Consider the following 15,981-nt stretch of genomic DNA (forward strand, 5'->3'; position numbering starts at 1 on the left):
TTGATACCATGCAGTGCAGAGTAAGGGTTGATTAATTCCATAAAACACAAGAGATGAAACCTAGCTAGCGGGTCATCAGCAGACACTTTCTAGACTTTATTTTTGGGATATCACAAATTCACTCCACCCTCCATTCCTAGCGGGTCTCTAGGGAGTCCTCTATTGTAAGTTAGAATTAAGAATTATTGCTGGTGTTAGAACAAATTTGAATACCCCTAAGGCAACCCCATTTAGATTGGGTATTTAATTTAGGGCTTATTGATGGAATTGCTCTAAGGAAGCCACGCTGACTAGGAATCCAAATTCCCGGGCTACTTAATCATGCCCCTTCTATACTATGTGGTAATGTTTGTAGGAAGCTTGTAATATGAGGGCTTGTTTGTTTGAGTAGCTTTTTTACTGGCTTTTTTATTCTAAAAATTTAATTCGTTCTGGGAGGATAGCTTCGCATCATACACTAGCTTTTAGAAGATGTATTTAGCTTTCAAAGCTTAAAAAGCTACGAAAAAACTCATAAAACTAAGCTTTCAATATAAAATCATCCTTTGTGGGCTTGCGGTTTTCTAGAAGTTGCACAAGGAATTGTTGTTTGTTTGAGCTTCTGGCTTTTCACGCTAAGAAACTACCAGGAAGCTCAAACAAACAGAGCCTAAATAACTAATACAGAGTTGCTCTTGGTCTAGACAATAAGAGAAGCAGCAGTCACTGCTCATCAAAAATAAAAAATATTCATTTGTGTGCAGCCCTCTTTGAAAAATATGTAAGCTTACTCCTTGGAGCTGACTTCTATTGATTCAAACCCAGCCCATTTTACATCAGTAAAAACCCAGCAAGCAAATAAAGCCTATGTTTAATATGATCTACTGATTCTGCTCTATTCAACTAGTTTTTACTTATAACACTCTATTCAACTTGTTGGAGTCATTCATAGACTACCCTTTTCATTTGTGCATTGCGCCAAACTCTGCAACTTGTGTGCGGATGCAGCTGCACCCGAGAATTGGACAATGAACCTAGGCACCTCGCTATGCAGGATTGCAGATAGAAATAGCGCGTGCCAACAAGAGGCTGCCCAACTCAACCAGGCAGCCGCCTCAGTTCAGCTCAGGAACCACCACTTGCCAGACATGGATAGGTGCGTGTGCGTCACCCTCACGCGGCCACACGCCGTCCTGCTTGGGCTCGTGCTCCTCGCCGCGGCGGCGGTGGCGACGGCGCCGGCCTCCAAGTCCAACCAGCAATGCCACTCCGGTGACAGGGCGGCGCTGCTCGCCGTCAAGGCGGCGTTCGGCAACGCCTCCTACTTCGTCTCGTGGACGGCCGACATCCCCTGCTGCGACTGGTTCGGCGTCCGCTGCGACGCGACATCCTCCTCCTCCGCCACGGCCACGGGCGGCCGCCGCGTCGTCAGCCTGGCCGTCATGCGCGACGCCGGCGTCAGCGGCCCCGTGCCCGGCGCCGCCATCGCCCGCCTCGCCGGCCTCCAGGAGCTCCTGTTCCTCCACGTGCCCGGCGTGTCGGACGCCATCCCTCCGGCGCTCGCCCGCCTCTCCGCCCTCACGGACCTCACCATCTCCCGCACCGGCGTCTCGGGCCCCGTGCCGGCATTCCTGGGCAAGCTCCGCGCGCTCAGGTCGCTGGACCTCTCCTTCAACGCGCTCACCGGCGCCGTCCCGGCGTCCCTGGCCGCGCTCCCGCGCCTGTCCAGCATCAACCTCGGCCGCAACCGCCTCACGGGCGCCATCCCGCCGCTGCTCCTGAGCAAGGCCGGCCCGGAGGCGTTCCTGACGCTGTCGCACAACAACCTGTCCGGGACCGTCCCGGCCGAGTTCGCCGCCGTCAGCTTCGTGCAAGTGGACCTGTCGCGCAACGCGCTCACCGGCGACGCCTCGGCCCTGTTCGGGCGCGGGAAGGCGCTGCTGGCCGCCGTGAACCTGTCGCGCAACGCCCTGAGCTTCGACATGTCCCGGCTGGAGTTCCCGGAGCGGCTGGCGTCGCTGGACGTGAGCCACAACGCGATCCGCGGCGGCGTCCCGGCGGCGGCCGGGAACCTGAGCCAGCTCATGTTCTTCAACGTCAGCTACAACCAGCTCTGCGGCGAGCTGCCGAGGGGCATGGCCAGCTTCGAGGTCTACAGCTTCCGGCACAACAAGTGCCTCTGCGGCGCTCCCCTTCCGGCCTGCCAAGCATAAGCTGCTGCTGACTGCTGAGCTGATCATCTTTAGATGCGATATCGAAATGCAATGCATACGCCGACGAATGAATTCCATCCCCAATAATGAACAAATGAAATGTGTTGCTCATGGTGCAATGATCGACCACGATCATCTGCTCTTCTGAGACGACAGAGATGCAAATTTGTTCAATATTTCGAATATATAATGTCCTCTTGCATTCTCCATTGCTGTAACTAGTACCCATAGGGAAGATACCCAGCGATCGTCTTTATACAACTGGTGTTGCATTTCTGGTCTTGCTCGGCATGTCGACAGCGCAGCGCATCACAAAGTAGATGGTCTCGGGTTCTCTGGCGTCCACGAGCGGGGACCGGCGATCGCCGCCCAGTGTCCAGGTGGTGATGGTGTTCCAACGGGCAGCGACGAACATCGCCGGAGAGGTCGCAGTGCAGGATGCCCCCTCAGGTAGTCCACCCAGGCAGCACAGGCAATGGGAGGAGGCAGAGCGGGGGAGTCTATTCATAGCTCGCGCGAATTAAGACGGAACTATTGCAGAAGGAGCGCCCCCGCCTCCCTAGCTCCGGCGGCGCCACCGCCGCCGACCCTAACCAAGCACGCCGCCGCGCCGCCCGTCCACCTCCTCGCCCCCGCCGGCGACCTCCGCCCACCGGAGATCCTGCCCTGCCCGGCCGGCGGTGCTCCCGCGCCGCCTCGCCCTCCGCCGGCCCAACCGCCGCTGCCGCCGGCGGCCTCCTCTTCTATAGCCGGAGGCTATGGAGCCATCTCACCCCCGGCAACCCGAACCCTAAAGGCGACCTCGCCGACGGCCGCTCCGCCCCACCAACCACCCCCAGACCCCGGCAATCCCATTCCCTAACCCCGGCGCCACCACCATCGCGAGATCCAGAGGTGGAAGAAGCACAGTGCCGCCGGGCCCACCTGCCAGCGACTGCGTCTCCCCTTCTGCGATACATCGTTCTGCAGTAGCGCCCGCGAGGAATAGCCTCCGCGGGCAGAGCCGCAGAGGTCGATACGAATTTAAGATGAGGAATTCGGTCTTGTTTAGGATTAAATTAAAAGGCCCGGTGGGAGAGACAAATAATACAGTACGTACTTGTTTTTGAATTTTATGTGTTTTTACAGTTTTTGAATCTTTCAGAATTCCATTTGTCCTTGGAGTAGTTCGATTTCTTCTGGTAGCTATAGATCAAATTAGTGAAGCTGTTGCGGCATGTAAAGAACTCGCTCTGAAGAGACGCAAACGCTTCATCACAAACGAATGCTAGGCCATATGCAGTGATCACCTAGTTTACAAGGTACAATCAATAGAGCCAGCCACTGATTTTTCAAATGTACCAAACATATGCAAATGTGTGGTTCCAAAACGGTTCGCATGGGGAGTCAGCAAACCCTTTCTTTTCCCCTGGTGATAAGGGCTCTGCAAACTTGGGACTGCAAATCCCAAGAACCTGGCTCGGGCAAGTCCAGCACTCAATACTGACAATATCATTGCAGAGCAAGTAAAGCACCACACTGCACAGTGCACACAGGAGATTGTGGAGCAATTCTCTTCATTGCATTGCATCCCATGATGTTCGAAGACGTCGCTATGCAAAATCAACAAGCATTACAAATATTCAACTAGAAGCAGAATACTATCCAAATTGAATCGTCTCAGCCTCTTCCCCTCTACTAGATCTCATTTAACAAAAACAAAAACCACATTTCTGCCTCAACCGAACACATATGCAAAACATCATAGATCGCATGAAGTCATCCACTGAGATGTGCTACCGAAATTACAGGACTTGAGCAGCAGTGTTCAACTTCTCCGCTATGCTGATTTGTGTCCTTGTGATGCTCGACAGGTATACCAGCGCAAGGTTATCCTGAGGCATTAGTGGATAATTAACTTATCAGCAAACAAATCAAGGTGTTTTAAATGAGCTGAGGCATGAAAAGGTAGTAAGTATTATCTACCTGAATCTTGTCATTGAAAAGCTTATCAAAAGCAGATGGAGACAACTTTGGCATAGAAGCGACAGATTCAGAGATGAACCTCCCAATTTTGTGGTCAGGCGCCACACGTCCTTCCTGCAGTGTCACACATTGAGATTATTAACAACAAAATTAAAGTGGAATTGGCAAAATTCTGCATGAGAGATTCGTACCACAACATCATCGACATATTTGTAGATCTCATCAATAAGAATGTAAAGCTTTTCCATTGAAGACTCCATTCCTTCTAGGTCATTGGGAAGCTTCTCGACCATTGTAGATTTCAGGATCTCAACTGTTATATAAACAATAAGGATGAGGCAAATTCAAAAGGTTTTTGCTTATAAAATGGGATTGTTCCAGCTGTCAAGCTACTGCTGCAACTATTTATGAAAGAATCAAAAGTCAAGACCAACAAATTGAGCCAAAAAAAAAAGTTTCCACACACAGCAGGTAAATGTTCCATAGTTTCTTATTAAATACTAGAATAATCCAAAAAAACATGAATTCCTGTCAACCAATACACATATTTATGAGAAATTCAACAATAATGGAAAGACCAACTGTTATAAGTGCAAATGATTTTAACTCAAACAGCAGGTAAGCATTCATAATAAGCTATTCTCCACTAATTACATCAATATTTCAATACAAACTACATTAAGTTTGATTGTTGCTCTAAGCAATTTATATATTACTAGATTAAGTGTTTCAGCTCTTCATAGTTCAGTTCCAGTAGACCAAAAAGACTCATGTAGCATGTGACGAATACGTAATCAGAAAAATGACATACATCCAGCCTTTTCTGCCTCAATCATCCTTAGATCCAGCGGGATTTCCTGAAATTGTGCAGCGAGGTGCCTATCTCCTAGGGACAGGTTGGATGAGATGTACGCTTTGATGGATGCCTCCCCCCTAGTGAAGCCGGTGTCGACTGTAAGATGGATGGGGTTTTGCACTTCCCTTGAATAGAAGTCATGGATAAGTGTACTCCCCCCTGAAACACCAAAGCCAGTCGAGAACCTACACACAAATAGAAAGGTAACAAACAGGGTTGAAAAGTTCAGAAGGATACTTGGTAAACTAATTCGTAGATTTTGTAAAGGTTCCTTTTCTAGTGTCTGTTAATATGCTTTGTTTGCTAACAAACTAAACAGTCACAGAAAATAACTCCAGAACTCCAATGCATCAATAATATTTACATGCAGATGGAACTACTAATGTAGAGTGCTTTTGCCTGCAGCGCAGCAGAACAGGTGATAGGTGTAGCTGCTATCAGGCATGTTATGAAAACAGAACCATGGCAACAAGTATGAGCTGCGCATTTGATGATAATTTGACTATAGCCACTCAAACTATTTCATCAAACAAAATGGGGGGTTAAACAATGGAGAAAACAACAGAATTCAGATGTAGGGTGAACTAATGAAGTGTGAAAAAGTGCCTAATTCCGAGGAACCATATAAAATCATGAACAGGGCACGGGCATTCGAATCCTTAGGTGTGGTTGCTTACCATCCGACGATAACTTCCTTGGGGTTGACCTTCTGGTGCGAGGCGTACATGTTATGGTGGTACTCGATGTCGATGGCGACCTGCACAAGGCGCCCAGCATCAGCAATCAACGAACGCCAATGAGAAAGTGAAGGAATCGGAGATGTGATGTGAAGCGACCTGGTCGGCGGATTCGTTGTGGGGGACGACATAGGAGTTGCGGACGTGGACGGTGCCGTCGGGGAGGAGGGAGCCTAGGAGGGTGCCGATGACGCGGTCCGCCTGGTCCGGGCGGCGCACGTAGCTGTCGCAGATGTTGAAGAGCACCACCGCCTCCACCCGCGCCGAAGACGGCGAGGAGGATGAAGAGGTCGAAGGGAAGAGTAAAGAGGAGGAGGAGGACGCCATGGCCTCGACGGAGAGCGAGCGAGTCGGAGGAGGAGGCTGTTTTGGCTGCGGCGGCGGCGGCGCGGCGGAGAGAGAAGGGTGTTGTGCTGGGCTAGGGTTTCCTCGTTCTTGTCCCCCTCTTTCTTCTCTCTATTTCCACCGCTGCCGAGTGTTGGGCCTGTAGTCGATTGCGGACGGCCCGGTCCACTCAACGACGGACTCAGTGCGGCCCGTCAGTGAAAGGATACGGGCCTGATATGAAATGACTTCTGCAGCATCACGTTTTTTTGCTTTTTTAGGGCATTTTTTTGTTTTTTTTTACATAAGAAGCAGCATCAAGTTGTTAACAACGATAATGTAATGATGATCTATTCATAATCAACAATTTTCAGGATCAGAAGCAACTGGTGAAAATATTGCTGCTTCAAGTGAGCTTCAGGATCGTAGCCTGAACTGAACCAAGCAGTTGCTAAGTCAAGAACTGATGACTGAGTGAAAATGGCTATTCTAACCTTGAATGCTTATGTACATTTGCTCCAATCGGTCAATGTCTGCAGTTACAACTCAACTTGCCTGATAATCAATGAATTGAGCAATCTAACCTCCTCAACCTGTATCACACTGGCATATGATTGTAGTCACAAAAGGTAACCTTAAGAGGAGCATTCATCAGCAGCAGCAGTCAGCAGAGAAACCGGCACACACCACACACAGCATCTAACAGTTCAGCCTGTAGGCCCAGCTGTGCTCTTTCAGATAGGCCTGCACTGCTTCCTTGATGGCCAGGTTTGGAACCAGCTGGTGCTCCTTCAGAGGCTCTCGCGTCACCGGGTCGAAATTGCCAACCTGAAGCACCAAGAGAATGGTAAGGTAAATGGTTGCGCGGAATTATCTTTCCTGTGAAGAGACTGAATCCAATAGGCATCCAACTGAAATGTAGGCAAAGTCCATAATGCATAATGCTTAAGTTATTTTTGCCACAACCACATTATAATCCACACCAGACGAGACCGATAGTCTTCTCAGAGACAGTTATTTGACCTATGGAACATCAACGTTATATACACATCAGACAATTATAGAACAAGGAATTGTACAAGCAGCAATATTTACAATGCACATGAGTATACACAGAGTAAACATGATAGTGCTTCAGTATAAACAGAGTAAAGAAAATTTAAAAACTGAACACAAACATAGCAAAAAGAGGCACCTTGTCAAGATGTTCAAGAAGTACAGCCCTCTCATATGTAACGCCACTGGGTGTGATCACTGGGTCTCTAAATATCTCGAAAGTTATCTGACAACAAAGGTAATCGGGCACCTAGGTTTTCACCACGGCATCAGCAGCTTTAAGATGACCGAATTAGAGAGCAAAAGGTTTGACAGAAACAAGGTTGATTATAAGTACTGCTTTTACATCTCCTGGTGTATCGGCAAGTGTTGCTTTGCTGAAGACCTCTGATAGCAATTTAATTTGTTCTGAATACTCATTACTTGATCCATCCAAGTCTTCCCCAAGCGTACCACTAAGAAAGTGATGCTCCTGCAGAGCACTTTCACAAGCTTCCCTGCATGTCCATGTGATACGCTTCTGTTAGGAGACTTGAACAGCCAGAAAGGTAAACTGAGCATCCATATCAAATATAAGCATTGTACTTGACCTAAAGCAAAATGATAGTGCTATGTTATTTAAGATCTAATGTGTAACATACTTCAAACTTTGTATCCTCCATACTCGTTCAGTAGAATACTTTTCCCAATCTAGGTATTTTGCCTTAGCAAGGACCTGCCAAATGTCCTCTGCCATTTTATCCGTTGAACTCGAGGACTTCAAGAGATTCAGAGCCTGTTTCCAAAATTAGATGGACAAGAGCTTAGCAATATTGTGGCAGGAAAAGACATCAAAATCCTGAATCAAAACAAGGTACTAAAGAAGGATATGAATGCATAGCTATAGAGTGCAATGACATGCAGGTGAGGTATGAAGACATAGCCTTAACATGATACAACTTATAGGTCGTTACAACTCCTGAATCAGTGACAGTTCCCGGGCAGAGGTTGGAAGACGATATCACATTTTACACATTCACATCACTGTACTACTTCTCAAAAGTTCAGAAGGCAGAGTGATCAACAAGGGACAGTTACAAAGTTATTAAGAAGCCATCATTTTCATGCGATGATGGTCACCAATACCAAATGAACTGGACAAGGCACAAGGTATAGCCCTTGACAAATGTGACTGAATGGAAAGAGATATAGTTATGTCGGGGATTACATTGTACAGGTGAAGAAAACAACTTAAGATTTACAATGTATGACTTATATGCACGAAAAAACACATATTTTTAAGTCTGGAACAGTTATGGTAGTTATTCGTCAGAACCATTTTTAGATATGTTATGGTAGTTATCCCAACTCGCTTGGGATAAAAGGCTATGTTGTTGTTGTTGTAAGGTAGTAATTGGGAGTTCTATTTATCATAAAAGGAAGTTTGTCCCAGTGGCAAGATGTAATCATGGAAAGATCCACAAAAAACAGCTGAATACGTCAGGTGTGGATTTGGATGGCTTATCCAAAAGAAAATCCAGCCTCACAATTTAATAAACTCAGGGCACCATTTGACCATAATGGCTTAACAAGGAACCAAACGAATACACAAAGACAAGGAACTTGTTGAGAACTGACATCAAGCTTACATGGGACAAATAAACAAACCTTTTCCAATTCCTTGATAGCAAGAGCAAATTCCTCCTTGTCGAGCAGTGCATATCCCAGCAGATAGTGCCCCTACATCACACAAGAAACAAAGCAGTTAGGTACGTCTGTATCTAGCTAACGGTTGTAATAAGGTGGTAACTTGTAGTTTAAGTCGGCACACTGGAAGAAGAAGAAGAAGAATCAAGAAAAAGTTGCCACCTTGACTAGAGAATCATCAAGTGCAAGAGCCCTCCTGCTATCCTCTTCGACCTTGGCCCAATCCCTGTGAAGAATGCTCCAGATTTTCATCTTACTTGCCAAAATCGCCTCAAGGGGGGAGGTAGTAGTAAACTCACTTGCGCCTGAAATGGCACAGGGCCCGATTCATCCAGTAGACGGCGACGTCGGGGCAGAGCGCGATTGCCTAGCAAGGATTCATCGCGCAGGAAACATTCTGAATCTGATGCCGCAGCCAAGTCGCGTCCAATCTATTTGTTTTGTACGGTAATGAAGGGGAAATGAAACTGAGGCGGGGCGATGGGAGGTGGGGGTGTGTGCTTGCCTCGGTGTAGCAGTCGATGGCGGCGCCGAGGCGGGCCTTCTTGAAGCAGGCGTTGCCCTCGATCCGCCGGAGCTCCGCCTGCTGCGCCACGCCGCCCCCGCCCGCCGCCATGCCTTTCTTTGGTTGCGCGTCCGCGGCACACGGCAGGAAATTGAAGTGCGTATCCACCGAGCAAAGTAGTGGCCAAGGGCCGTCACAAAAAAAAATGTTGTGGCCAAGGGGAAATCGTGGCTGGTAGTTGCTTGGTAAAAACGATTACATGACCTTGTACTTGAGACTAGGGCCTTGTATGGTTTTAAGCACGAGGAAGTGCTAGGAAATTTTCACCGCTAATTACGGTATCAAATAAACCTTGTTTACAAAATTAATTTTAGAACTCCTGCGCTAGGAACCCTGAAGAATCTAATGAGACTTTTTAACCGCGTGATTAGATGATGGTACTGTAGCATCACTGTAGCCAATCATCAATTAATTACCGTCATTAGATTCGTCGCGAAAAGTTATACCCATCTCTGAAAAAATTTTGCAAATAGACTTCATTTAGCAGTCCATGCATGTGATATTTTTTTTTGAAAACGTGCATTCTAGGAATGCTAGGCAACCAAACAAGACCCTAGGACTTTGGATAATCCGAAATCTACTCAAATATGAGTTTTCTCCATCGAACACTCTGTCGGTCCAACACAACATCGAATAATGACATTCGCAACATAGAAGAAAAACGTCTGCAACATATAAAATCATCATTTGCAACATAAAAAAATATTAAAAAATTGTTAACCATCCATTGATAATGAGGAAAAAACCCGCCGCAACATCTGTTTCATATTGCACGGAACATTTAAATCTCTCATTAAAGGCGCAACACCCAGATTAAACACTTGCAACATCCAGATAAACACTTGCAAACATCCAAATAAAACATTTGCAACAAAATGTAACAACGCAATGGGTGTGTTTAGATCCCCAAACTCCTCCAAACTTTACAAACTTTCCATCACATCGAAACCACAACAAAACATTAAATATAGCAAATGACCCATGCATGAAGTACTAAATGTAGGTAAATAAAAAAACTAATTGCATAGTTTTGATGTACGTTGCGAGACGAATCTTTTGAGCATAGTTAGGTTATGGTAGGACAATATTTACCACAAAAAAACAAAAAGTGATATAGTGTGCTACAGTGTCCGATCTGACCTTTTCTACCCGTTTTCCAAGGATCTAAACACAGTCAATATCTAAATCTACTTTTGCAACATCCGCTTGAAATACATGCAACATTTCAAAATCTCTACTGAAACATGACCGCCTGGTGCTCGCCACAGCCCTAGGTCATCTTCAACCTCCATAAGCTGCCCACCATGGCCGCCGCTCGGAGCTCCTCCAGCGGCCGGCGCGGCTTACCCCTGGTGCGGGACAGCGACCAGGGCGGTGGGAGGTGCATGGGAGCCGCGGCCCAGCCCCACCGCGTGTGCCCCACCCAGCAGCCGCCCGGAACTATCCCTATGGCCGGAGTTCACCGACGCCGGTGGAGAGCTCGCCATTATCCCGGAGCTCGCGGCTGCCCACGCGGGGTTCACCGCCGTCCACATGCGTCGCCGGCCGTGTTGGGCTCGCCGGCGCCCGTGCGGGCTCGCCGCCGGCCATGTGCTCCGCCGGCCCTCGGAGTTCCCATGGCCGCCGTCGTACGCCGCCAGCGGCAGGAGCTCGCCATTGGTCTCGTGTGCCGCGACCTTTGCACGCCGCTCGCCGCCGACCTGGTTGAGAAGCATGGAGGGGGATGGAATGAGGAAGGTGAGTCTGGAACGGGGAATGGAACTCAACCCCTAGCATTCCTTTTCCTCCTATAATAACAAAACCAGCAAACTAAAATCTAGGACTTTACTTATTTTCCAACGGCTTCTTAATTCTTCTAGAATACGTCTTGCCCCACATAACAGAAAGCGGCTGAAGGGAAAAAGGCGCCACCAAAAGCTGTTTGTGGATTGTGAGGAACGTGATTTTTTTTTTCTTTTTTGCAAACAGTGGTGAATGTGAATTGGAGCCATAGCTCAGGCTATTTATAAGCTTGTCTGACAAAGGAACCAAACAATGAAACATTGTCCTACTCCTAAAACTTACGGAGGTTGTGTCAAGATTGGCAAAACTACGAGTTAACAAAAAGAAGTTAGACAAAACTTGGTTACCATCTAAACGTTCCCTAGAGACAGCCTCCATCGCCGAAGATGGAGGAGATTGAAGTGAATCTTGCTAAATTCGGAGGAAAAGGCAAAGATTGAGTAAAGTGAAATCTTAGGCGCCGGGTGCGTGAAGAGCAAACTACTCCAAAAAGCATAGCAGCGCACAAATCCCTCTCTTCATTTGTGATTTGTGCTACCAACACTGGCGGATCAAAAGGCAATGTCGTGCCCACATATGCCAGGGCATGGCAGGCCACAGAAGAACACTTCCCAGCCAGGCAGCCAGACAGTTCGATCTGCACTGATCTCCAAAAAAAAATTACAGACGACTGACTGGCCGACTGATTTCCTCGACTGCACTGCACATGTGCATATCCAACATCAGTTGCAGCTGTAATCACGCGGGTCAACTGGTAGCGGCAATTTGGCGCCAAATCGATCTACTCTTAAGTCTTGTTTTCTCTGCCAATGGGGGAGTTCAACAGACGGACAGCTCCTGAACTTCATCAACTGTAGAGAGAGGAGATCAAATCAAGCGTCATACACTCATACCGCAATATTGCATTGCCACTCTTATCTGTTGCTAGCAATTCACAGGTGAACTAGTCGCATCAGTTTCATACCAGCAAGTCCGACTGCAAAGTTGGCTTGAACATCAGCATCCGAGTTGAATTCCTGTGTATAACAAACATATATTAGTAGCAGTGATTTGAAGGATTCGTTGCCAGCAAGTCCAGGAAACACCTTCGGACCAAATTTGAGTGCGAAATTGGAATGGGTCTCAAGCGGCAAGCCATATGTGTCTGTCCATGCCCACATATCAAATCTAGAGTCCTACTCAAGAGGCATTCAGAGGGCTGCTGAAACGAAACTACTTTGTATCAACTGCTAAATAAGACTAGAAAAGTCTTACACATCTATAGAGCTGTCAACCTAAATGCTTTCATATTATACAAGTTGACAAAGTTAATGGAATCAATATGTTAACTAGCACTTGGCATTGCGATGTTGCATCATTAAAAGTGGAATAACAATAATAATAACGCATGTGGTACAGCATAAAGCTGGAAGATAAATATTAACAAGGTAAAAAGACAAAGGAAAATGTGAGACCTACCCTCAAAACATGGTTGATTTGAAATGTAAGAAACGTTCCCTTGAGTTCCTTAGCTTTCTTGCACAAGACAGCCATATTATCACTCCTACACCGCCAGAGATCTTGAACCTGCTCCAGAAAATGTTAAGAAAGAATTTGACGTTGCTAGAGCCACCAGCAGCAGCAGCTAGACAGTCTATTCCAAGTGCTCTAACACCTCGGTTCACCACACTTTTAGAGATGAAGGCCCATTAATTCAATGAGACCTAATTCTATCATTATGAAATGTACTTTGGGCCATGTATTTTAAGCTTCCATGTGTAGCCTCTGAAGTTTCTTACTACCTGGGGATTGCATCATCCCCATGCTTTGTACAGTTTTGTTTTATTTTTCTATAGTTTAATAAAATACCACAGTGGGGGTCTCCGCCGCTATCCAGTTTTTTTTATTAAAAAAAGTCCTTTCGTAAAGAAAAAATGAAGAATTATGACACTGAAATCAAAGTCCATGAGGCAGATAAAGGACAAATGAAAAAAATCATTTGAATTTCCCATCACTCCACAAATTTAGTGTTTGTGGAATTTAAAATAATCAGAATGAACTTCACTGCACTCACAAAAATAGTAAAGAAAGAACAACTCACCTGTTTACAGACAAGCTTAGAATCACCTTGAGCACGAATATGCTTGAATCCCTTCTTGGCAGCATAATCTAGCCCCAGGATCAATGCACGATATTCAGCAGCGTTGTTGGTTGTAATACCCAAACCCTCACGCAGTAGAGCAATCTTCAGTAGAAGAGGGGAGCACAATAACCAGCTAGGCATAATAATTGAAGTCAACAAAACAAGCCAGATTAGCTAAGTGTTGGTCTACATACCACAGATCCATCTAACCGCCGAATTATGACTCCAGCACCTGATTTCCCAGGATTTCCTTTACAAGCACCATCAAATTCAAGAATACATGAAAGCTGTAAAATACAGAGTATGCTGGTAAGAAGTCAGATTTCCAAAATAGTGAAGTTACGTTGCAAATATACATGCTAACATCAAATTATAGCTACATAAGTACAGAACAAATCAGGTAAAAGAACAAAAGCGTGCATAGTTAGTGTTTAGCACATTGCATATTCATTAATACTCACATTACAATCAGATAACTGTTCCTGTTCAGCAACTTCTTGATGCTTTGATGGTCCGGATTCCTTCAGAAAATGATTATCAGTATGACTAAATATGATACATAGCAAACTCAACAAACATTGTAGAGAACACTTTTCAAGAGACCATGTATTCACACATATCATGAAGGAACAAAGAATTACCATCTCTTCTGACCTTTTCAATGTATACGGTGCAGATCCATCAGGTTGCTGAAATCAAACTTCCATAATTTAGCACTCTACAAGAAATGTTATGGAAAAAAAATGCAAAATCAAGTAGCAACGCAGACCACCTGAAGATTTAACTTAAAAAGATCAGCTCAACACCCAAGGCATGACCCCTGGAACTGTGTGAGATAAAGGGCCCGGAATCAGGGGCTTTTGCCAACCGACATTAGGTGCATAAATATACTATAAGAATCAAACTATTTTTGTGATGATAATGTGTGGCTTTATATTATTATGAATGGATATCATGTCTAGAAATGACTACAGTAATTGAATTAATAAGTAGTGTAAAACACTGCCAAGTGATGGAAGCATAGAGCATTGCATCATTTACCTGAAAAGGGCAGGGAACCAGATCATCAAACAACCCATCTCTTGCATCTGCAGCATCAATGGAATAGACAGCATTTCTTAACCCATGTGCAGCAAGATAATCCTCAGTTTCTTTACGCAGAGAATAGCCTTTGTAGACAGTGACAGAAGGGTCACATACCTAGTAGCAGGGAATCATCAACAAATGTAATCTCTGTGCATGGTAAGGTAAGGAAAGCAAAGCGTCGTTGTGTGTTTGTGTACCCTTACCGAATTGCCAACTTGGGCTTGGCAGTCATTGAGGGTCTTATAGATGCCGATGACACCCCCTTTACGGACGACATAGAAAGGCTCTCTGGCAGAGTCCATTGGCGCCTTTGCAGCAGATCTCTTGGTGGATCGTCGCGGGGAGGAGGAGAAGAAATGGATGGGAGGCAGTGCCAGAGACCTAGGAGACAAGAGTGGGTAGTGCCTCCTCCACACAGATCTGGAAATGGATCCACGGAGACAAGAAGAGCAACTCCAAATCACCATTACAGGAGGACAGATGGAGGGGATCTGCGATGTTGGGTCCTGCCAACACTTGAGCACTGGTGTGTAGAGTTAATAAAACATGGATCAGTAAAAAAAAATCACAAGCAGGAAAATTGAAGCACTAAGAGTTCTTGGCACAAGAGTGAACATCCAACTAGTCTGGATTTGTACAAAAATATATATAATACTCCAGAAAAAATAGAAAATAAAGTAAGAAGAATTACACTACGTCTAGCTTTTATGGGGCTTTATTTTTTTTCAAAGGAGACAATATACCTTAAGATTTAAGAACTACCCCCACGCATGCTATTGATTGAGCTTTACACCAACCCTCTAATTCTAAAGGCTATACAATGGCATTCAGAAAACATGTGATTTATTAGCAAGTGTTCGACCACTTGGAAATGTATCAGTAGATCGATTAAGGTATTGATTTACGAAACCATTATGATGTTCCAGATGCACTCAATTGGATTGGCTGTAGACGGAATAGTTTTAGAGAAATTAAGCGGACATGGAGCTAGGATTCATCTCTCCTCCTAGCATAAAGCAGAAAAGTTGACTCCTACGGACACTGTAGAGATACAATGCAGATAAAATAATTTTAAAGTTCCAACGGCAAACGGTTCGGAATTTCAAGATAGAATACCTAAACGTTACTACCTCACTGTGAGGCCGGATACGAGAACCAAGAGGAAGCGCAGAGCAAGCTGGCTGAGGGCACTGGACCGGCGGAGGCGGAGCCGCGCGCCGACACCTGCCCGCGCGGCTCGACGTTCGACGACGAGGGAGAGACCGAGAGAGGCGAGCGCCGCGGCGGCGAGTTGCGGAGTCCCGCTGTCCCGCAGGAGCTAGGAGCGAGTGGCTAACTTTACTGGGCTCTGGGCTGCTCGCTGCTGCTTTAGGCCCACGTTCTCTTTTCTTTTTGAGGGCTAGACCCACGTTCTCTTAGGGCCGACCAGTCTAGCAATTTTAACCAATATGATTACGGACCCATCCATTTTACTTCATTACTTGGCCAATTAAAACGTAATTCAACACTAACTTTCATGAGAGTATCTGTTTGCAGTGCTATTTAGTAGTATTTCAAACCTACAAATAGGGTATGAAAACTTAACAATCATATCTGGAGATACCCTGTTT

The 15,981-nt window shown here is 46.0% G+C and overlaps 4 protein-coding genes across 8 annotated transcripts; 1 reads left to right on the forward strand and 3 right to left on the reverse strand.

Annotated features, from left to right (window-relative positions):
* The first annotated feature begins 36 nt into the window (after positions 1-36).
* LOC120667100 (polygalacturonase inhibitor-like) lies at positions 37-2,401 on the forward strand. Its single transcript, XM_039947128.1, has one exon. It carries the CDS (start codon positions 1,008-1,010, stop codon positions 2,190-2,192), a length of 1,185 nt encoding a protein of 394 aa, XP_039803062.1. The 5' UTR covers positions 37-1,007; the 3' UTR covers positions 2,193-2,401.
* A 1,330-nt stretch (positions 2,402-3,731) lies between these two features.
* LOC120667103 (eukaryotic translation initiation factor 3 subunit F-like) lies at positions 3,732-6,304 on the reverse strand. The gene is made up of 6 exons (XM_039947133.1): positions 5,850-6,304; positions 5,691-5,770; positions 4,969-5,198; positions 4,349-4,470; positions 4,158-4,271; positions 3,732-4,066 (listed from the first exon to the last, which is right to left on the reverse strand). Exons 1-6 carry the CDS (start codon positions 6,075-6,077, stop codon positions 3,977-3,979), a joined length of 864 nt encoding a protein of 287 aa, XP_039803067.1. The 5' UTR covers positions 6,078-6,304; the 3' UTR covers positions 3,732-3,976.
* Positions 6,305-6,450: 146 nt separating this feature from the next.
* On the reverse strand, positions 6,451-9,501 carry LOC120667104 (E3 ubiquitin-protein ligase CHIP-like). Of its 3 annotated transcripts, none has more exons than XM_039947134.1 (8): positions 9,322-9,500; positions 9,116-9,183; positions 8,979-9,042; positions 8,778-8,849; positions 7,772-7,905; positions 7,477-7,627; positions 7,270-7,380; positions 6,451-6,902 (listed from the first exon to the last, which is right to left on the reverse strand). In XM_039947134.1, the coding sequence occupies exons 1-8, from the start codon at positions 9,430-9,432 to the stop codon at positions 6,774-6,776; spliced, it is 840 nt and encodes a 279-aa protein (XP_039803068.1). In that variant the 5' UTR covers positions 9,433-9,500; the 3' UTR covers positions 6,451-6,773. The 3 variants fall into 3 exon arrangements, with proteins under 3 accessions (XP_039803068.1, XP_039803070.1, XP_039803071.1); XM_039947137.1 differs by having other exon boundaries at positions 6,462-7,097; positions 9,322-9,501; XM_039947136.1 differs by lacking the exon at positions 7,270-7,380 and having other exon boundaries at positions 9,322-9,501.
* Positions 9,502-11,644: 2,143 nt separating this feature from the next.
* Positions 11,645-15,695, reverse strand: LOC120667102. 3 transcript variants are annotated; one of them, XM_039947132.1, is made up of 10 exons: positions 15,502-15,695; positions 14,575-14,877; positions 14,327-14,485; positions 13,927-13,974; positions 13,747-13,806; positions 13,480-13,572; positions 13,244-13,387; positions 12,622-12,729; positions 12,128-12,179; positions 11,645-12,014 (listed from the first exon to the last, which is right to left on the reverse strand). In XM_039947132.1, the coding sequence occupies exons 2-10, from the start codon at positions 14,836-14,838 to the stop codon at positions 11,983-11,985; spliced, it is 960 nt and encodes a 319-aa protein (XP_039803066.1). In that variant the 5' UTR covers positions 14,839-14,877; positions 15,502-15,695; the 3' UTR covers positions 11,645-11,982. The 3 variants fall into 3 exon arrangements, with proteins under 3 accessions (XP_039803066.1, XP_039803065.1, XP_039803064.1); XM_039947131.1 differs by having other exon boundaries at positions 14,575-14,894; XM_039947130.1 differs by having other exon boundaries at positions 14,575-14,894; positions 15,488-15,695.
* Between the last annotated feature and the right edge of the window lie 286 nt (positions 15,696-15,981).

Source organism: Panicum virgatum, chromosome 3N (genome assembly GCF_016808335.1).
Source record: "Panicum virgatum strain AP13 chromosome 3N, P.virgatum_v5, whole genome shotgun sequence".
Taxonomy (NCBI): domain Eukaryota; kingdom Viridiplantae; phylum Streptophyta; class Magnoliopsida; order Poales; family Poaceae; genus Panicum; species Panicum virgatum.